We start from the raw sequence: 23,627 nt of genomic DNA, 5'->3' as shown, positions 1-23,627 counted from the left end.
AGAAATGTGGTGCAGCCACTTAGACATACTCCAAGAATATTACAGGATGAAAAGGCGAAATGACAGTATTTGGACAAGATCACCACATTTTTGTTATGTCTGCAGTTCACAAAATATCAGATACAAATAAAGTGTGTGGGATGTGATACAAAATTTTGAACATTTGTTCCTGGGTCTGTTAGCTGTTTGTGTATTATTACATAACCAGTGACCCACACATGCAGCATGCCAAGTATTTTATTATTTAGTGTACTAATTCTAAAGTTCCATCAAAAGTAAGGACTTTTGTAGAAAATAATTGTATATTAGATAGGAAAGAGAAATTGCTAATATAATATACCAGTAACAACACTTCAAAACTTAAACTCAGTTCATCCCGTCGCCTATTATGCAGGCATTTTGTTACTCAACACAGAGAAGGGCAAGCAATTTTCTTCCCCTAGATAAAGCCCCTGATAATACTCTTTTTGACAGTAGGAATGTTATGATACACAGCACGGGAATAGCGATACGACACACCTGAGGGAGCACATTTACCTCATCCCCAACTCCTGGATGGGTTCCTTTTTCTGGAAAATTTTCACAGAACATGAAGATGGATCCCTTTGTACACAGAATTTTTCCCAAGCAAATTCTCTGCTCCTAATTCTCTACTGCTGCTGCCACAAATCGAACACACTGACAAACCCTGTCGCTTATGCTGTGCTAACTTCTCCACATTTACTCTAAGTCTCTGTTTGAGTCTTCATTATGAATAGAAGAGAACCTCAAGGAACACTGCAAACTTTGTGTTTTCACACCAAGGGCCTATGCCTACCATTTCTTTGTATATTCTTTGTATAAACACCACAAATATCACATATCTCATTTCAGCTTTTATTTTGATATTTTTAAGTTAAGTTGCTCAAGTTCATTTTCCATCAATACAAACACTAAAAGTTGAGATCAACATTTAAGGCAACATTAGCATCCATGCCAAGCTCAATATGCAAATCTTATCATCCAAGCACCACAGCATCCAAGAATTGTCACAGGTCTCCTACCTCCATCACACATTCCCTTTCCATTTTAACTCTGCTATCCCAACACTATGCTCAGTAATTCAATTTAGATGCATGTTCTCAAGTAAGACCTTGTCATTTTTTTTATTTTATTTCTTATGAACTAGATAATTTTTTGCATAAGGTGATATAAATGAGTGAGATACGTTTCAGGGTGAAAATATGCAGTTGATTTATGTAGTGATACCATATAGGATTTTTTTTTTTTAAAATATTTAACATCATTATTCAACGACTTAGTATGAACTTTATATGTGTTTAGCCTTTTAGTAAAGGCTATACATTGAGACTTGTTAGAATGATAATTTTGCTTTAAATTCTGATTTCTTTAGTCTTTAGTGTTACTGTTGACACGTGTTTGAGTTAAGGATGCGCAAGTGCAACTTTTATGTAAGAATATTTACAAGTATACAAAAGACCACATAGTTTTTAATACACCCACTATTCAATACAGAGTAAATAAGGATTTGTCTTGTGCCCGTGGAAATATTTCAACATGTGGGTCTTGCCTTTTTCTCTTTTACAGTAAAAGGAAAGGTTTTACTTTTCCTTAAGAAGTGTATTTATTACAAGATGGTTAGCATACATATATCACATAACATACAAGAGTTAAAATTAACTAGTTACAAAATAAGCAGTGGTATGTATATTTTCATATAACCTAAGAACAGGATCTGTATTTTACAAAGTACATATAAAAGTACTTCATATACAAAGAAAAATACAAATGTGCAAACACCATTGTCACAGGTGGAAATTTGTCAATTGAAAAATGCTAGAAAAATCCTTCATATTTTTGTTTTGAAATTGAAAATGCATTAAAAACAGCTGCATCTCCTATTGTGTGTGGTGAGAAATTTACGTTCCTTTCTGACAAAATACATTAGTTATTAAAAAAACCACAAACAATTTAATAACTGAAAAATCTGATAAGTATAGTCAGTTTGGTTAGGCTGACATTAAATTACAAGCAGAATGTCTGGAAAAAATGAGAAAATAGTGAATCATATATACAAACCTTTTGTAATATTAGTGTGCTATTTAACATATTAACATTTCAAAATAAAAACAATGGCTTAATTACCTACATATTCTACTCCTGTCATCACTATTTGTAGACTGTAAAATTCCTACTAATTTGGGGCTATTAAAAATGTTTCACCAGGATTTTAAGCTGAACAAACACAATTTTATCAAATGTAAAAATCTATAAACAGTCTTCCAATTCATGTGCAAAAAATGTTTTAAAAAGTATCAAATCACGACACATCAAACCTGATTATGTACATATTTAATATCTGTAAATGCTGTTAACTAGCTAGTATTGTTCTGCTATAAATAACTTACCTCTGTCTTGCAAAATGTCTGCATTTTAAAGATTTCAGTGCAAGTGCTTGCTTCATTGTTTAGTGCATTATCATGTTTGTTATTTTTTATTTTACAGTGAGCAGAACAGCATATAAAATAACATATACAACTCACACATAAGAGATCTTTCTTCTACTGAATTCCTAGTTTGTTGTTTTCTGTTTCTCCTGGATAGTGTCGGCCAGTTTTCTTTCATTTATCCCATTGTAATTGCACACATAAAAGTGCTATGATCTTCAGATAATCCTTAGAATTTGAAATTCCATAACAACATTGCAGAAGCACTCAGTAGAGCACAAGATTAGAGAATAACCTGCACACTGAGAAGACACTTGAAAGTCTGGTATCGGGCAATTTCACTTTTTGGTCTTTAAAATATCAACAGTCTATAAACATTGGCAACCTGTTATATATGTCACTGGACTCACAAGCTTCATTTATTTATTTATTTTTAGGAATTGTAGACATGTTCCCTCTTATTTGTGACTAGCTTGGAAATAAGAACATTCTGCTTAAAAATATAAATAAAGTGAAAATACACTTCCTGTTGGAGGGAAAATTTCTACAGTTTCCTTTGGACAGGTTTCCTAACAGAATGAGAAAATCAGGGTTAGATGATAGTGCAAATACAGCCCACTTTTATAGCTAGAAATTGTACAGAAGAAAGTAGAAATTCAGGATAAATGGATTATTATTTTTCAAAGTCCTCCCTGCAGAAAAAAATAGCAGTTATAGTGGTTATAATCATTAAACAGAAAAGGAACTTTATTTAGCATGTTATCAATGTGTATGGCTGAAATGTAAGGAAGGCTGGTTGTCTGTCAGCAACATTTCAGAACTTAGCTTCTTACAAGAAGAGGTGCTTTTAATGTGTCTTTATTATGGAATATGTTTCCTTTCTAAGCGTCTGAAATGCAGCTCTGGATCCTATCCATCCATTGTTGAGCACTCTGTGCGTCTTGGGCACAAAAATTATATACACGTTTATTTGTCTTCAACTGCAAAAGAAAAATAAGAATGTGAAGACAGGCAAGTCAACGCACTAAATAGAAAAAGAAACTTGCAAACTTTACTTTAAACTGTAATACTCAATGTACTAATTGGGCCTAAATGTAACATTTTTTTAACTTCTGCTTTTGAGTGAGGGTCAGATGCCTGCTGTGTAAAAACTTTTTGTTTTGAGTTGGCGTGACAGCTCCTTCCGAGCTAACACCTTCTAGCAGCACTGAAAGTAGTAGGTTAAATGCACCAAGAAAATAAATTTTCACATAAAGATCAAGTAAAGATCAGATATACTTACATCAAAAAATGCTTTTTCACTTGCATGTTTTGGGGCTCCAATTGTTGGAGAAGCAGGAATCACAGTTTCGACTTCTGCAAGGTCTATGTGTCCCTTACAGCTCGTATCCTCACCAGAATCATAGTATCGCAGCTTGACCAGAAAAGAAAAAAAATATCCAAATATGCTATTTAGATGGACCTGTCACTTCTTCCCTTTCCTGGATACAACTTGGGGGCACGGAGGGGTAAGGGTGGGAGGCACAAATAGTATTAGGACCTGAGGACATCAGACACGGGAAATTTCTAAGACACAACTGACAGAAAACCATAGGTTCGGTATATACAAAATGGCGGGACTGGTGATAGCCCTTAACTGGCCAGTCCTGTATTTGACATCTCTGGGTAATACAAAGTCTCCACAGTCTGCTCCTGTGCGGACAGGGAGTCGCGTGAGGAGCATTTTGTCCCCAGAGTTTCAGAGCAGAGAAGCTTCAAATAGTCATGCATCGTTTCTGGGCAGAGGACGAGTGAAGGATGAAAGCAGAACCTGGTCTTTAAGATGAAGCATTCCTTATCAGTTTTTCTAACAGACACGTCTTCACTGTTCATTACATTAAAACTAACACAAAAGCTTTACTTCACCAAAGAGTTAACAGAACACTTATTCTCTATATTTCAAGAATTTAATATGATCAGCAAAAATTTAAGTATAATTTTAGATAATTAGGAACTACATAGAAGACTCACATTTTCCTATACTGCACTTAGTGGTTGAATGAAGCTTGCATTTTTTTTCTCCTTGCAAAGATACTTTGATACTAATGTTAGCCACTCTGTAAACTGAATTTCAATATGCAAACAAGTTCCAGAAGAAAAAATCCAATACTTGCTTTAAAAAAAAAAAAACCAAAAACAAAACACAAACCAACCCAAAACCCCAACAAACAAACAAAAAAACCCCAATGCAAAATAGTAAAGCAAACCTTCATAACCTTCATAACAAAGGTCAAACAACAAGATTCCAACTAAGATTGACCTGTATTACTCCTACACTTACGATACTCAGGAGGATATTTGGTTATACAAAAAATGAGAAAGTATTTTTTTCTTCTGCAAAACAAGCCTTTTGTCCTGTATATCAGGAAGAATAATTATAATCAGCACATTTGTTGGTATTTTACCACACTAATCTAGAAATCCTCAATTAGCATTTTAAAAAAACGACTGGCTTTATCTATATTACATCTTTTTAAGTGTATTGATTACAATAAATTAGTATTTCTGACCAAAAGCGTTCATGAGTCTCAGAGGTTCCAACCCACACTGTGTGGAATATTTGCCTCAATGAAGATTACTGCCTGTTGACCCAACATTATTTCAAGTACATGAGACCACAAATTTCCACTGCAGAATTCCGGCATACAATGTAAATTGGGAAAAATGTCTAGACCAACATATCTCCTCTGTTTTTAGGACTCTTTGCTGTACAATGATTTATTAGAATATTTATGAATATTTTTGCTACTAGATATATGTCACTATGACTAAACTAAAATACCCCTATATATGGCACCTGAAATTATTGTTCAATCAGGAACTTGGCATTTCAGGACTTTTAGAAATACAGATTTGAGATGAAATTTTAACTCATTTTATGTCATTTACAAAATTCAAACTCATTTCAGAGCCATGTGTGGTCCTGTTCTCCATATTTGAAAAGACTTTCACACAGAGATTCTTTCTCAAATACGGGTTACAGAAAAGCACTAAAAAGCAAGTGCGGTTAGTGGATTTTTCTGCTGAAGCAATTGAGATTGTGATTTTCCAGAGTCTATAATGCCCTTTCATTTGCAAAGAAAAACGCTCATGGCAAAATGCTTGGGGAACAAAAAGGCTGTAAAATACACACAGAGCATACAATAGCTACTACAGTTTCAACAGGAATGGCTGAATTAAACCTGCTATCACTTATCATATTAGTTCTCAGCATCCCAACTGGACTCTAGGAAATAACTTCAAAGTTTTTCACACTCAGAAAGAGTTTTTAGCTCTTTTGGAAACTAAAGAGGTCATATTAAAGGGCAACTTATGCTTCCTGGCTTTTTTATCCTGAGGTATGAAGCAGTCAAAAAATGTTTGGGCCCAAACAATAATGCATGACTTCTAGTCCAAGAAGTCTTTTATGATTATATGTTAAGCAGTTATCACTGTTTTAAAAATAACAAAGTACTAAAAACCCTCTGTCCATTCTGAATGCTGTGTCAGCTACAAGATACACAAGATAAACAAAGGTATATGGTCTATAGTGATGTAACACACACATTGTCTCTGAAAATAATCATTATCAGTATTATTTGTAAAATCAATCTATACAAATGCAGTAAATAAAAAAGCAGCGAAATAGTCATAGAAAAATCCACTATCTGAAAAGGTTTTACCTGGTGTTTTGTCACATCCAGCACAAACCAGCGAGGTTTCCAACCTTTTAGTAAAGCTCCTCTTTTGTATAGCGTACCTTCAAAAGATCTGAAAGGTACAGAAAACACAAATGGCACGTGAGTCCATAATATGAATACGGGTGATACACAAAAGCCCCAAAATGACTACAGACGTATTCAAACACTTCTTTTACTGCAGTAAAACAAATTGGTTTTAAACCAATAGTTCAGTTATTGGTAACTGTGGTACACTGATAAACACTGTTTCAGTACTTTGGATGCCGTAAATGTGCAGCTACAATTTGCTTGTGCATATAAAGGGGAAGATTGAAAGATACTGCTAGGAGATAGAGGGCCATCCATCAAGACAACTAAATGTAATCAAAACCACAAAGAAGGAAAAAAGTAGTCACAAAGCATATGAAAATTTTGTATTTTTCTTTCCTAAGGCAGAGACTTGTGCCAAACTAATACAAGGTTCATAAATACTCAGCAATTATTCGGTTTACCTGTTTTCATCGTTCTTTGATGTGAAATGATTGTATAGCGTAGTTGTTCTTCTATCTACTCCATTAGAGGGAGGGATGCTTGCACTCTGTTCCTCACCCAGCCCACTGTCAGGTATTTCCAACAAAGACCTCTTTTGATAGGAATGTAGATTAGCTGACATCATCCCTGAGGAGCCAGAAGGATGTCTCCGGAGCTAAAAAAGATGAAAATAAAAGAAAAAAGGTAACGCAATATGTCTTGCATTGTGAGACTGTCTCAACTTTATACTGATAATACATGGTACAATGTGTAAACTGTGAATTATTATCAGGTGAAAAAAAATCTTCATAATACAAGTCAGTGCTGCCTCAGAAAAGAAGTCAGAGGGATGCATTTCTTAAGCTGAAGGGTTCATATGGTGTGAGAAATCAGTATTTCAGAAAAGCCGTGTACATTCCAGTGATGTAAGCTTGAACAATGTCTCCCTCACTTTCTCAGAAGCATCTAGAACTAGTCAGATTTTGGATACATTCATTTCCCTAATTTCACAGGGAAGGAAGGGAAGGAGAGGAGGGAAGGGAGGGAGGGAAGAAGAGTGCATTTTCCAAGAGCTACTTTATAGATCCAAATAACTTTAGTAGAATCTCAATAACCTGGAACAAGAGGGATCCTGAATTTGGTCTTAATCTAAATGACAGCATCCTAGAGATAGAATTTTTGGGCTGACCCTTAGCTATTGCATTGAGCTGAGAATCCTTAAATAACAGCTCGGACAGGAGACTGCTATCAGGGATATTTATACTTGCAATTTCTCTTCTGCATCCAGTTCAATAAAAAGATTCTCTGTTTGCTAGGATAAAATTTTTTTCATCTTGCATTCATCTACGGTATAAAGGGAACTTGAATGACTCTGACAGACATAAACCATATTGCTTTCCTGAGGGCAAAGGACAAATAACAAAGTAGTGCTGTGACTAACCATTGCACGGAGGCTGGCAAATTTGAAGAAGCACATGATGCTGAAGAGTTAGGGTACAATCTTGAGCTGGTAACTCACTGTGCCAAGTTTATAGGGAAAGCTCACAAAAAGTAGTATCTAACATTCTTCCTAATGCATGTAGATAGCAAAGAGGCAGCCCTTGACTTCGAATATATCTATGTTGCCAGCTATTCTTTTTACTGCAGTCAAGAATTGGAAACACAAGCAAAACCTTTACTAGAATCTACAATTCCAAAATTCCATTTAGACATGGAAATATCTTTACTCATCTCTGAAACTCTGTGATGTCCTTTTGGCTACCTTCAGGAAGTGAGTTTTTTTGTACTTCAAGAATCTTTTAAATATATAAAGTCATATATTTGTGTGTTAGTAAAATGCTCATGCTCATTTTGTCTGTATTCCTTAATCTACTCCGAAAAAACAATTAGATAAATACCACAAGTATCGATATATTTTTCTACATGCAGAAACACAGAGCCAGTATCATGGGTTAGAACAACATATTCTATTTTTCCAGAGCAGTATTTTACTCCAAGAAATACAGTGATTTTGTCAGTGCCCCAGGTAACCTATACAGCAAGAACAAAATTACTATGTTGGATGAGCTCTTTTACTACTTACATTGTCTTGTCTGGTGTCATCCTTTAGATTCATTTTGACCCTTTCCCACAAAAGCTGCCACCTTTCTGGGCTCTGATTTAATTTACTTTCCAATCTTTCAATTTCCTGAAACAAACAACAGGGGTTTTCTTAAGGATAAACATTTCTAACTGATCAACTCCTGGCAATCACTTTTATACAACCATTTTCTAGTCAATATTTTTACACAGGGAACTTTTAGGCCATGCTGCGCAGCACATGTTGCCCAAAGGTACGAAAACCTCTGTCAAACCAGCTATAAACCGAAATCAACCAGGCTCAGGACTCAAAGGCAACCAAGCACAGCATCAGCCACATCATTGTTCTTACGTATCACAGGTTGGAGCAGCCATTGTGCTTTCAATTCTCTGCCAGTTCTCCTGAACACACAAAATTCAACACCAATTGCCATAACAGAAACATGACAATGATAAGGATAGTCTATATTTTATAAAAATATTTACAAAGAACGAATTCTGTGCTGTGACACCAACATTGTACGTTGCCAATATTAACATTTACCCTGGTTTATAAAATGTGATACAAAGCTGTAATAAAAGAAGGAAACGAAACAGAAAGATTTATTCAATTTGGATGCCAAACTGTAACAACATGTTCTTGTTGTGGAACTTGGGAATATGACCTATGTTGATAACCTCAAGTTAGGGTTATTTCCCGTTAATAACGGGATCCAAAGTTAAGTAAAAAGAGGCAATTTCATTAGTTTATGTTTACTTGTGAACATTCATCGATACATTTGTCACTATGTTGATGTGTGGTCCATATTCCTTGCCATGCTTCCTTTCTATATTTTTACTTTCAACAACTATATTGTGATGAAAATCTGATTCTTAATGAAATCAAATTAAAACCTCAATTTTGCAAATCCAATTAAGAATTGATGATGGAACAAAAAAATGCCACAGGACAGAGCATTCCCATGCTACATAAAAGCAAACTAAAACCCAAGACATTTATTTTCAAAGGAGGGATAGTAAGTTTCTGCCTTTCTTTACTTCTACTATACCAAACAATTAAAGTAGATTTCATAATATTCTCCAACTGCTATTGGTCTTTTAGAATGACAATTTCTTCAGGAAACTGTTATTGATTGAAAGACTTAAAGAAAATTACTGTATTTTTAAGGTAAGAAAACATTTTGATCAGGAAATTAACTCCTGAACTTAATTTTGAACTCTGAAGTGAAAACAAAAAGCCAGTCTTTGACAGTGTAACAGGAACAAAATATTTCTACAAACTCTTCCTTGTTGAAGTTAAATTAGAAAACTCTGAGGTAAAACAAGATATAAGAAATCTGGCTTAACAGCAAGAATCAAACTGGAAGTTTTAAATACTGAAGGTAGTTGAAAGCCACATATACATCAAATATTATGCCAATCTCTTCCTACCAAGAAATAAAACCAGAATAGCTTTGTTTGGAGTATCTCCATAGGTAGATACAAAAATAAGGAACAGTGAACACAAGCCAGACTAAAGGCTTCTGTAGATTACCTATTCCTCTTTCAAAGTGCTGAGTGTAAAACGCTTCCTGATGGGATACACACGACTGAATCAATTTATCACAGACTTTTTATGTAAAAGGTTTTCCAAATTGCTGCAAAAGGATACAAGCTCGTTAGTGCTAAAAGTTAGTCAGGTTTTAATCTGATCATTCTCTTTCTGCCCTAGTCTTGACTTTTGAGTACAAGTCTCTCTCTGCAGAATCTGGAAGTAACTGAAACTTGTTACTTAGCAACTGGGTCACATTCCTTCTCTTTTGGCTCCACGATGAGTTGTGCTTCCAGAACTTAAAATGAAAAACTTTCAACAATTTCCTATATATAACTTGAAAAGTTAGGAATAAATTCTCCTTTAATAAACTCCATGTAAAAAACTTACATGGCAATAAATCACTAAGATTTACTCTTGCCCTTTCAGTTTTAAATTTTACTAAAAATGTCAGATTTTTTTTCCTTCCATGTGTGGAATGGACTATGAATAGCTGCATTTCCTTGAAAGAAAAATTCCTTAAATTTACCTTTCTGGTTCATCTCCTGTTGCCTAGACTTACGGGAGAAGTCAATACGTATAAAAAGAAAGGTTATAACAAATACAATTGTGTAAATATCCATTTCCTGAAATAAGTAATTACAAGCAATTAGCACCACCATGTCTTTCAAAAGATGAGTTTTGTGGAGAAATCTACCTTTTTAAAACGGAGACATGATTTTAAAACTATTTGCACCTAACCTCTGAAAGAGAAAATAGAAGCATAGGTGCACTGTTTCACAATTACCTTTAATTTTCTTTCAAAAATGGGTGGGTAGCTACTCTTACTATTGGTACTTTGTTTCTGATTTCTATCCTGCAGAAAGGCCATCAAAAAATGGTCTTAGAGGGACACCTCTGTTTGGATCTACTTTTGAACATTTATGTCTCCAAAATACACTTTTGAGAATTTAAGATTTGAACAACCTAGCCCATGTTTGTTGGCTGCCTCTGATGTGGTAGAAGTGAACTGAGAAGCTTTATACAGAAATCTGTATTTTAAAATGCATTTTATTATCTGCAATCTCTACAAGGCTTAATTTAGGACTAAATGAATGAAATGTGCAGACTGGTTAACTTTCTAAAACTCATAAACAGAAGGATTTATGGAAACCATAGAGCCATCACACACATGTAGTTAGAGGTAGAGTGTTATGTACCCAAAACACATTAGAACATTTACTGCTAAAAAATTACACCTTTTGCTCTTGATAGAAGAGCACCACATTCTACCAAGGAAAAGTCTGAATTAAGACATTCAATAACTTCTGTTTCAGCTTTACATCCTGAAGAGCACTATCTAGTTTTCAACTGAAAAATATCTTTAGAACAAACAAATTTGGCCTTATCATTATAAACTAAGGGAGAATCAACCTTCCCTAATAATTTACCATTGCTAAATATGGTCTCAGTTCAAACATTTTTTGGATACCAACACATTCTCAATGGATTTATGATTAAAGAGAGGTTTTTCTCCTACATCAGCAATAACCCTAAATTAACAACTTGTTTTAAAAGAAAGTTCACTTTGCTTTTTAAACTTAGAAGAATATTTTTGTAACCTTTATACAACCTCTTCAAAGTTTTCCAAATGTTCCTCTCCATTGCTATTTTTTATTACTATAATCTAATTCACAAATAACATTTAAACTCTATAAAACCTGACCCACATATCTTTGGAATATAAGAAGGCTAATTTCCCTGTTATATGGCAGTTTCTCACAGTTGTGGCTAGGGATAGTTTGGCATCTGCCCCAGGAAGAAATGCAGAAGAACATTGTCGCTATATTCCTGATGTAATTCTGGCCTCTAGTTACCTGATATGAAAGCTCTCTGGTTTTGTGCTAAAGAATCCCTGGTAGGACCCCTGCTGAGAGACTGCTCTTTCTTTGCATTTGTGAAATTATAAGCTCTGAGAAGTTCTGGCTATCTTATTTGAGCCAAGGGCAGTTTTACAAGTGATTATTTTATTAGTGTTTTTTTTTGATTGGGCATTGTTCCTGTGTTGGATCAATTATGATTGGAAGGAATGGACCAAAAGAAATTTGAGGAATGTGCCAGAATAAAGCTAACTCTCTAGCAAAAGCAAGTCTGTCCTCAAGGACTCAAATCCATTCAGAAACTTCCTGCCTTAAGACTTTGCTAAAAATAATCTTTGATTCGGGAGAGTTTGGGAACCCAGAGCATATCCCAATTTTCCAAGCATTGCAATATTAGGGTCCATAATCCTACCTTCAATATAAGGTAAAGTCTGCAAATAATTTTCAAACTAAAAAACTGTACATAGTGATGTGTATCTGAAAACGCACGTGGCTTGAAACAATAACTCCAGGAAGTGAAAAATGCCCTTGTCATTTTCCCGTGCTATCAATTAAGATTATAATAAAAATATTAGGACTGTTAATTATAATCAAACAACAAACATTTAAGAAAATACAGATGTTAAATCATTCTGAATACCTACAACAATTGTCATGATAATGGGATCCCTTGTCATCTTCTAATGAAGAAAGAACACAACCTACACAGTCTACATGAACCCAAACAAGAAAAAGCCAACATCAGGCATCTATTTCAAGTACCAAAATCTTCTGAAGAATCTAAGTTTACGAGTTCGGTCCTAGTGCAAATGAATAAACTAAGAGCAATCATGGAAGGCTTTTTTGAGAAATTTGGGCCAAGATGTTCAGTTTATGTTTGTATATCTGCCTCTCACTTGTTAAAATCAACAAGTGTGAGATTCTATTTTCTCATCTGTCTGGAAATCTGGGTCTTTGTCATTTTACCACACACCTACTTTAAACTGAGTTGAAAGAGGACATGAAATCCAGATTCAACATTTGCCCAAATTAAAACAACAGTTCCTGCATTTCTTATAAAAGGCAACATAAATTTTTTTTATGCTACCTAGTTTATTATTTATAAAAGACTGAAGAAAATGAATCCATGACTGGCTTTTCATGGTTACTAACTACTAAAGTGTACTCCCAGAAAAGTGTTTATTCAGAATGAATAAGCTTTGCAGGAAGCCTGATTGATTCCCAGACCAACCATCAATTCTTAAGATCAACCAGTCAGTTTTACTAAATACCTGTGTTTTGACATCTATCATGATCCTTTCAATAACAGTATATCTATAAGGCAATAACCTAAATAAAAAGTAAATATGAACTTCATGAGCATAAGAGAACTTATTGTTCTGTGTAACGCATGTACTTACAGTTAAAAGGCTGCTGATGGCATCAGGTTGTATTTTTTTAACATCATCGTAACATGGCCATACTATTTTCCTCTTAGTCTGAGAGAGCGAACCATCCACTTGGTCAGTTTCCTCTGAAACGCTGCATTTTGCAGTTACCATGGTCCAATCATAGGAAGGACCTGTAGCCAAAATCTCTTCTACATAATAATCCCACTTTTTGAGGCTGGACATATTTACATTTGGTTTCAGTGCCTGTTTGAAACAAAGTTTTATTATAATGACAGAAAGGAAGTCAGACTTACAATACAATACTTCTAGATTAGATTATTCTAAATTGAACAGTATATTGCACTGGGTGAGTAGTGCTGTAGTTTGGTGACTTCCACAGCAAGATCTTGGCTGAGACAGACCAAAACCTAAAACTAATACTACCATTGGGAATTGACTGCTCATTTTTATCCTCCTACTAAACTAGGTGCCTCAAGAACTCCAATTCAGCATATGTAGTTGGTACCCTGACAGTCTTTGTACCTCCTGATAAAGACACAAAAAGCATTTGATAGCAATCACCCTTCAATTTTTCTCAACAGAAAATCCAAGACTCTACCATCCGAGAAAGGAGACAGGCTGTATAACGTAGGTGGCAACCAGGGACTGTAGAACTTTCAGAATAGTTTAAAACAAATAATTTGGATTAATTTTTTTTGTCTGTGTATTTTTTTTGCTTTTATAAAATCAGGTAAGACTTTCAGTTTGCACGCACCTTACTCAAAGGATATTACTGCCTCAGGTGAACAGGCAATTTTAAAGTCTGAAAAGTGGTGTTCAGTCATAATGACTAATTCTGCTATTATGACTAATTCTGCTACTATGACATCATTTCACATGAGGAAAAATAGTTTCTTCTAAAGAGAGAAAGAAAACACTATCGAAATATCGAAAGCTACTCCTGATTGCTTACTCATCAGGCTACTGCTTACAGCAAAATGGATAAAACAAACAGTGAACAAGCAGCCCATCAAGTTCCAAATTCATCGCAATGATGGTTATACAGAAAAAACAGACGTTTCTCTAAAACAAAGACAGCTGAAGTACTATCCACTGAATGTCAACCTCTTGTCTTCTCCCTCCCCCGCCTTGCACCACCACTTTATTAGGCAAGGATAAGTATGTGTCTGTTGAGCATGTGCATGGGTTGAAGGGGGCTGCACTGTTGATTGCAATAGCAATGTGATGCAGACTCAGAATACCTTAAAGAAAATAATATTTTTTTTCCTTTTGTTTAAATGAGGGCAGTTTATATAGCAGATTTGAGTGCAAGCTGCTATGTAAGCTAAGATACAATGTGGTGAAACTACTTGCGCAAAAAAGAAAACCAAGAAACACCACCAAAAATACCAGTGGTGCCATGACCTCCAAGACAGTGGAGACTGTCCTGGCATTATGTTTTCTGGTCACCAGCAGTAGACAGACATGCAAACAAATCATAGAATGGTTTATCAGGGTGAAGTTCACTGACAAAACAGGAGAGAGCAGCACAGGAATTAACACCTGTGGGGCAGCGAACAGCAGGAACATCTGAAAACAGCCTTGTCTCCATAACTACAGTAAGAACAGCACCCTTTTCTTGCAGTTCCTGAGGCATCTTGACTGCTTCTTCCCTGGCCATTGCAATTCTATAATGGTGAGTGTATTGTGAATTTTATACAATTATTCAAGACACAGTCCAATCTAGTGGACATACATTATCATATGAGACAGTGATACAAATACTGTAATTCAGTCAGATCATGATGAAACATACTCCATCACGACTATAAGCTCATTTCCCCAAAACTACGGTTTGTAGTATGTAATATTTATTTTAAACAATCTGTGCAAGCGTCAAGATCATTTTTATAATAATTCATATAATTAAACGAAATCAAACAAAGATTCTTATTTACCTCAGCAGGATGCATAAATACATGTTCCAGAATTTGACCCTTTAAATGACATTTCCATAACTAAGATGACCGAGAATATAAACCTGTCAGGCACTACTCCAACCAATCAAGGTGGGTCAACTTTGTCCGCCAAATGCTTAATTCAGTTGAGAACAATTAAGATATCACAATGTACTCAAGGAATCACTCAGAACAAACCACCTTTTTTTTTTTTTTTAAAATCATACCTCTATTTCAGCAGGGGCATAGAGGTAATTGAAGAAAATAGGGCTCCTTTTGTGCATCTTTTCAATACATTCCCAAATACAAATTCCTTTTTTGGCATGTTTATCTCCTTTATCTTCAAACAATGTCCCTAGGGAAAATAATAGCAGCAAAAAGATAGCTTTATGATAATATCTAACAAACACTAAAGCATAGCCAAAAGGAATTTCGCAGAGTAAATGAACAGTACAATCTACTACCAAATGCCATCGCAACAAGAGATTTTATTTGCTGAAACAACCGCTGTGCTTTGCAACTGCCATTCTGCCAAAAATTGGAAGAATATTGATTTTGTATAAAAAAATATTCAGTAGTGTTACATTTATAAACCTGTTCTGAAATTTACAGATGACAGATAGGGGCGGCATCATGTCCACAGACCCTGGTTCTCATGGGGTGACTTCAACCACCCCGACATCTGTTGGAAGGGTAACACAGCCAGGCATAGGCAATCCAGGAGGTTCTTGGATTGCATTGAGGACAACTTCCTTCTCCAAGTGGTTGAGGAGTCAACAAGGAGAGGAGCTATGCTGGACTTTGTTCTTACCAACAAGGAAGGGCTGGTAGACAGGGTAAAACTCAAGGGTAGCCTGGGCTGTAGTGACCATGAAATGGTCAAGTTTGAGATCCTTGAGGCAGCGAGGAAGGTGCGCAGCAGGCTGACCACCCTGGACTTTGAGAGAGCTGACTTTGGCCTCTTGAGGAGTCTGTCTGGTATGGTGCCATGGGATGAAGCGCTGGAGGGAAGAGGGGTCCAAGAAAGTTGGTTAATATTCAAGGACCGCCTCCTCCAAGCTCAGGAGCAATGCATCCCTACAAAGAGGAAGGCAAGCAGAAAAGCCAGGAGGCCTGCATGGATGAACAAGGAGCTCCTGGACATGACCAAAAGGAAAAAGGAGGCCTATAGGGAGTGGAAACAGAGGCGGGTAGCCTGGGGGGTATACAGAGGAATCGTTTGAGCAGCCAGGGATCGGGTTAGACAAGCTAAAGCCCAGACAGAACTAAATCTGGCCAGGGACATTAAGACAAACAAAAAATCCTTCTTTAAGTATGTCAGCGAGAAAAAACAGACTAGGGAAACTGTGGGCCCTCTCCGGAAGGAAACACAAGAACTGGTTACCCGGGACAGAGACAGAGCTGAGGTACTCAATGACTTTTTTGCCTCAGTCTTCACTGGCAAGGACCGCAGTTGCACTGCCCATGATACAGAATGCAAAGATGAGGATTGGGAAAATGGAGAACTGCCCACTGTAGAAGAAGATCAAGTGCGAGACCACCTGAGGAACCTGAAGGTGCACAAGTCCATGGGACCTGATGAGATACATCCGCGGGTCCTGAGGGAACTGGCAGATCAAGTTTCTAAGCTACTAGCCATCATATTTGAGAAGTTGTGGTGGTCTGGTGAGGTTCCTGCCGACTGGAAAAGGGGAAACATAACCCCTATTTTCAAAAAGGGAAATAAGGAGGACCCAGGGAACTACAGGCCAGTCAGCCTCACCTCTGTGCCTGGCAAGATTATGGAGCAGATCCTCCTGGAAACTGCTGAGGCACATAGAAAACAAGGAGGTGATTGGTGACAGCCAGCACAGCTTCACCAAGGGCAAGTCATGCCTGACAAATTTGGTGGCCTTCTACGAAGGGGCTACAGTGGCAGTGGACAAGGGAAGACCAACTGATGTCATCTACTTGGACTTGTGCAAAGCCTTTGACACTGTCCCAACACAATATCCTGGTCTCTAAACTGAAGAGACATGGATTCGACAAATGGACCACTCGGTGGATAAAGAACTGACAGGACGGTCACACTCAAAGAGTTGAGGTCAAGGGCTCGATGTCCAAGTGGAGAGCAGTGACGAGTGGCGTTCCTCAGGGGTTGGTACTGGGGCCTGTACTGTTCAACATCTTTGTCGGTGACATGGACAGTGGGGTCGAGTGCACCCTCAGTAAGTTTGCCGATGATACCAAGCTGTTTGGTGGGGTAGACACGCTGGAGAGGAGGGATGCCATCCAGAGGGACCTGGACAGGCTGGAGAGATGGGCCCAAGCCAACCTCATGCAGTTCAACAAGGCCAAGCGCAAGGTCTTACATCTGGGTCAGGGCAATCCCAAGCACAAATACCGGCTTGGCAGGGAATGGCTGGAGAGCAGCCCTGAGGAGAAGGACCTGGGTGTGCTGATTGACGAGAAGCTCAACACAAGCCAGCAATGTGCGATCGCAGCCTAGAAGGCCAACCGTATCCTGGACTGCCTCAGAAGTGGTGTGGCCAGCAGGTCAAAGGAGGTGATTCTGCCCCTCTACTGCTCTCTCGTGAGACTCCCACCTGGAGTACTGCATCCATCTCTGGAGTCCCCAGCATAAGAAGGACATGGACCTGCTGGAGCGTGTCCAGAGGAGAGCCAAGAGGATGATCCGAGGGCTGGAGCACCTCTCCTATGAGGAGAGGCTGAGGAGAGCCACGAGGATGATCCGAGGGCTGGAGCACCTCTCCTATGAGGACAGGCTGAAAGAGTTGGGGTTGTTCAGCCTGGAGAAGAGAAGGTTCCAGGGAGATCTTATTGCGGCCTTCCTGTACCTAAAGGGGGCCTACAGGAGAGCTGGGGAAGGACTTTTTACTAGGGCACATAGTGATAGGACAATGGCTTTAAACTGGAAGAGGGTAGGTTTAGATTAAACATTAGGAAGAAGTTTTACACTTTAAGGGTGGTAAGGCACTGGAACAGATTGCCCAGAGAGGTTGTTGAGGCCTCATCCCTGGAGGTGTTCAAGGCCAGGCTGGACGTGGCCTTGGGCAACCTGGTCTAGTGGGAGATGACCCTGCCTATGCCAGGGGGGTTGGAACGCGATGATCTTCAAGGTCCTTTCCAACCTAAACCATTCTATGATTCTATGATTTACTGAAATACCTGAGTGTATTTATGAATGTCCCTTTCTGCCTGCAGCTATGCTGACTCAGCATATCACCAAGCCCTGCTAACTGATCCTGTCCCCACCAACCGAGGAGACCAGCTCTTCCAATCTGCTGGTCCAGCTGCACCTGAAACTACTTGCTAACTCATTTCAGGGAAAACAAATCAGGCTAGTGTCATGAAGTTAGCCATAGATTTGTGCTATTAAATGGTATTTGAAAGCAAACTGTTCTAAATAAACACTCTTTCCCCTGCAATTGTAGAACCATGTAACAATCCAGGTTGGAAGGAACCACAGGAGGTCACTGACTCCAACTCCTTGCTTTTGATCAAATGAAGGTAAATAATGGAAATTAACTATTTTTTGTTGAAATAAAACAGTTGTTCAAGTTTAGTATGTTCCACAGTTACTACAGTTTTGAAGAAAAGCATTAAAATTGACCATATGCCATGAGAAACACCCCACAAAGCAGTGAAATTCAGAGCACTTAAGTGTTTTGCTCAGTGAATAAGTTCCCAAACCAGCCTCAACTGTGGTTGTGAAGTCTTATTAAGAGGGCTCTGAGAGTAGATAAGGCCTCGGAACCAGTAAGGTTGCACACGATACCTGAAGTAGAAAGGAAATATAAAAGAAGAGAAACACTGAAGAGAATGCAAGAGAAAGAAGTGAGAGATAATACATGGAAAGGTTTTCCTTTCCTGAAATCTCATACACTCCCTGAAGGATTCAGGAAGACTTTGTTTCTTTTCAAATAAGGTATTTAGTAGGGGAAACTGAACCATGTGGACGAGTTGCCAAAAAACCCTGAGGCATGGCACTAATTTCTTCCACTTTCTCTTAATCTCATCAGTGGCACAGCTCAGGAATTACTAATTCAGAAAATTCTGCATGTTCTTCACCTCCATTTTCCTTTATATTCCTGAAATGGAACTCATTACATCATCACCATGCAATTACTGGACCAGCGCGAACTAGGCAAATTTTTGTAGAGCAAATATTGACAAGAAAAATATCGACAACTACAAACCCAATATGTAATAAATCAACATCACACAAACCATGTTCTAGTCTTTCATAGTCTGAATCCAGAAGAAATGTTTTAAATCGATTTGATATGTGATGAAAGGCCAGAAACTTCAGATAATATTGATTGAACTCAAACTCTGTTGGGTATTGGTTATGAATCTGAAAAAAAAAAAAAAAGAAGAAGGGATATTGAGGATATTGAGGTGTAATACAAATAGATATGTAATAAATAAAAATGTGAAATATGACAGCAAAATAATTCCCCTGTGAATGCTAACAAATACATCCATGGGCAGCTGTCTTCTCTGTACACACAAATCCTTCTACACTTGACTAAAATTATTTTAAAGCTAATTAAATTAATATATTGTCAATGCTGCAAAAATGTTTCCGAGCAGATAGGGCCTACTATATAATAAGCAGTATTCTACTCTGTACAAATCCCAGTATTCTTCAAGTAACAAAATGGATATAAATCTTTTATGATTACTCATGAGACACCATGTAACTTTAAAGGCAAAGATGCTACTTCTGTAGATTTCCTGTAGCTGGAAGTCAAACTTTAATTGGAAGGTTTTGTAGCCAACTTCTTACAATTTCTCAGAACCCAGCGTAGCAGACATGTACAGAGATAATGCTGCAAATGATATTCCATCCACCATTACTGAAACAGATAATTTCTGAAGTACTTGCTAGTCTACACATATTTCTTCCTTTTCAAAATATGCACCAAAATATTACAGTGTGAAAAAAAATGAAAAACATACTGAGGAGGTGTCTTGCCATTATTCTTTTAAAACGGTAAAAATGTAACATCTTAAATTGTCATCCTCAGTTAGGCTTGGGATCTATCTAATTCAGTGAACATCTCCAACACGAGTCAGGAACAGATTATTTAAGAAGACAATACGAGATTATCAGAGTACAGCAAAGAGGGATAGCTGGCTCTTCACAATTGCTTCCTCTTGAACACTATCAGAAAGAACCTGGTGTAAGATATTAAGCATTAAGCTTATTCATGGCAAAAAAAATTAGTATTAATGATTGATGATATTTATACCTGATATCCATATAAAATTCAAGATTCTAAAGTTAATCTTGATGAGATATTGCTTACAGAAATTTCATGCGTTCATTTCAAATTTAAAATTTACTCTTCAAATAAATATGAATTGTGAACTGAAATAAGTACAGTTTTCAATCAATAAAGAGATTGCTGATTGAATTTCACATTTGAAATATGTCCCACTGTGCTTTGTCTAGCTTCACATCAAACACGGAAAATACCTTTAGTTCTGCAGTCTTCCCGGGTCTTGTCTTTTGCATTCCCACCCCTCTTACTTTCCCATTCCATCTTTTCTCTCTAATCTCTACTTATCAGTTCCTCAAGAGAGAAACGTTTTTGGGTTTGGGTTTTTTTTTGGTTTTTTTTTTTTTTTTTTTTTTTAGTACTTATGGAAACTAGTGTTAGACTACTTGAAGCTCCTTGATGTTTAGATTTTCACGTGCCAGTTGAAAAAAACCTCAACCAGCTAAATAAAGAAAACAAATGCGTTTAGCAAGGAGAGGTTATCTACCGAATGTACAACAGTGACAGGAAAATCCCTTGAAAGGATCTACAAACACATACACAGCATTTCAGTCAGAGAATCTGTTGTTATCATATCTCAATATTAGCTTGTGACTTGGCATCTAAAATGCTAAGCTACTTTAAGACATCTCATGTCAATATATGCACACTTTATCCTCACTTCTCCCCTGACAAATGACTACATTCCTGCAGTTTTGTAAGAATAAAGCTAGGCAAAAATTTTTCTGTTATAAATTCAAATATTCAACTTCATAGACAAAGTAACTTTTTAGTTTTCTTTACAAAAATGAAAATAATTTTTTCTGGTATATACTAGATTAAAATATAATCAGAGTACACTAATTCCGTTAAAAATGATATAACGTACTTTTGCATTGAAATCCAAAAAGCTCAGCATATGTGTGTGCATTTAGACACGTATACAAGGAGCTTAGTATACATTTTCCACCTTGTGTTAGGAAAAGTTTTCTTTAACAGACTGGAAGAAGGAAAGGCTACATTCTGCTATTTGACATGGCTTATACAGGGTCCTGATTTCTACTTATGGTCCAATAATGATTTTAATACATTTGAAGAGTTACAAGAACAAGCTGCTACTAAAATCCTGCCATGGATCTAGGTGTTGTGAATGATCCCAATTCTGAGATTTCTGGAACTACAAGTAACTAGAAGTTATAATAATATAATTTACTTTTTAAGTGAAAACAAGTATAAGCTAAAACATTTTTTGATAAAGGTGAATATTGTAGTTATTGTTGTTGGCTGTATTTTAGTGGTTGTGGCTGATTTCAGCATACTTGGAGATTGGAAAGATACCACAGTTAGATGAAGTGACTACTGTTATTGATGATTTGTTTAGCTGCTGTGCAGTCTGCAAAATTTAAAACATGGCTGAGCTATCAGGGAAAAAAAGTTCTTGATAAAATACAGCTCCAACATCAGAAGTGATAAATTAGAAATTTAACATAGGAAAAAATACTAGTATTCATTTAAACAATTAAACAGAGTAGAGATATTTTTATTACTATAGGCAACATAATCACTTAGGTTCAGGTTAAATAGAGCCGGTTTTTCTCTGATAACTCTTTGGTGCCATTTTAGTTAATTCATTAATTTTAAGGGATATACTCAAAATTTACATATAAATTATACTGTACAATTTCAACACATACCACCTAGAAAGATAAGTCTACAGGAACAGGGTATCTTTGAAAATTACAACTGCATCATCTTTTAAAATGCTTAATCTCCATAATATGTGAGCATTTAATATCTGAGTAAACCAATAGGTGTTTCTAATATTATGATTAGAGAAACTCAGTATTTTAGAATTCTTCTTCAAATCACCATGTTCCCAATAAACTTAAATATCTCCTAAATGTATTTAATAATCCTACACTTCTATCAGTCTTCCTTAGTTTTCCAATACATTTTGGTTTTTTTTAATCCCATTATGTATCAATATTTACTTAGTCTAAATAAGAAAAACAGTACTCCAGAATGTCCTGTGCTAGTAATCACTAAGAGGCTACTCCTGCAAACACTGGAATAACTGAATACATCTACCATGGGAGTAGCACACTCACCTCCTCTTACACAGGGTGCTGTAACAGAGCTCCATATTGAGCTTAAAAGAAGTCAGTTCTACAAAATCATTCCGCTTTAATTACATTTAATAAATTACCAAATAGATATAGAAGAAAAATAAGAAAAGTTTCCGGCACTGACATCACTTTCATAAACTCAGTCTTCTTAGAAGCAGAGAATCTGCCAGATGCTGCTATTGTGAAAGAATGATTTCGTATTAATAATTCAGCTGACACCTGGAGATATTGGCATAAACAATGACTTTTTACAAGATGATGCAGTTCTAATTTAGGAATCACTGCTTCATTTGTTTTCTCTGTATCTTTAGTTTAACCCATGACATTTAGTGCACATACTGGCTCTATGGTGACTTTCTTACTACATTTAGTATCTTGAGATTGTAATGGTTAAAAATATTTTGAAAGGACCAAATGTTTATTTCCAGTGAATGGGTAATTTTTTAAAGCTGATCATAATATATTACACTTTAGAGTCAAGTTGCAGTCTAGTTGGATTCTGTAGTTGTCTAACAAGCTGCACAGAAACCAAGGAAACTTAACAGAGATGTCCAAGTACAAATAAATGTTAAGTAAATTTATTTTTCATGGTAAATTTCAACCATTAATTTGACTTCAGAAGTCCCTAGAGGGGACTAGTCCCTAGAGTTCAAAAGTCCCTAGAGTTTACCACCTTTCTGTTAGAATTTGGTAAGTCGATATTATGCCATCATGACTTAGAAGACTAATCTTTCTAAGTCTATTTTTAGAAAAGTTACTCAGAGCTGCACTCTAAATAGGATTGTTAAGTCATTACGCTTAAAGATTTTTTCTAATAACAGACAAATCTATATTCTCTATATTACACTGATTATGCCATAAAGCTGTGTTCCAATGTCCTTTCTCGAATGAAGACCACACTGGCTGAAAAGAAACGCCTAGACAGCCCTATCTTTCCTTATGAGAAGTTACTGCCTCCTTCAGACTGACCTGCTGAACTGCTTCTAAAACCACACCCATCAAAATAAGATGGTGTTTTCTCCAATTTTTTTCTACCACTTTGACTGGAAAAGGCAGGCAGGTTCACAGGAACCCCTTAACTAACAGACTGGAAGGGTGGTTTCTCCACCAGAGAAGAAGCGATGAATAGCTCCAGATGGCATGCAGGAGGTAATCTGCTGATACAGCTGGAGCCAGGGCATGTGGACACAGCTGAAGACCAAAAACCAGAAAATACAGATCTTTCTGTAAAATGCATCTGTTAATAACGTGTATACTTTATA

General features: G+C 36.7%; 1 protein-coding gene across 1 annotated transcript in view; it reads right to left on the bottom strand.

The window, feature by feature from the left end:
- Window positions 1-874: 874 nt before the first annotated feature.
- SBF2 (SET binding factor 2) overlaps window positions 875-23,627 on the bottom strand; it is a gene marked incomplete at its 5' end in the record, with an annotated part of 228,924 nt that continues 206,171 nt past the window's right edge. Inside the window, 8 exons of the mRNA XM_082485054.1 lie at window positions 875-3,427; window positions 3,730-3,861; window positions 6,149-6,236; window positions 6,658-6,851; window positions 8,259-8,363; window positions 13,045-13,278; window positions 15,200-15,327; window positions 19,203-19,329. Of these exons, the coding sequence (XP_082341180.1) occupies window positions 3,329-3,427; window positions 3,730-3,861; window positions 6,149-6,236; window positions 6,658-6,851; window positions 8,259-8,363; window positions 13,045-13,278; window positions 15,200-15,327; window positions 19,203-19,329 (1,107 nt within the window). The 3' untranslated portion in view covers window positions 875-3,328. The remainder of the gene's footprint in view (window positions 3,428-3,729; window positions 3,862-6,148; window positions 6,237-6,657; window positions 6,852-8,258; window positions 8,364-13,044; window positions 13,279-15,199; window positions 15,328-19,202; window positions 19,330-23,627) is intronic.

Source organism: Vanellus vanellus (genome assembly GCF_965231255.1).
Source record: "Vanellus vanellus genome assembly, chromosome: 6".
NCBI classification, from domain to species: domain Eukaryota; kingdom Metazoa; phylum Chordata; class Aves; order Charadriiformes; family Charadriidae; genus Vanellus; species Vanellus vanellus.
Note: the sequence above shows the minus strand (reverse complement) of the source record. Positions and strands in the feature narration are given on the sequence as shown.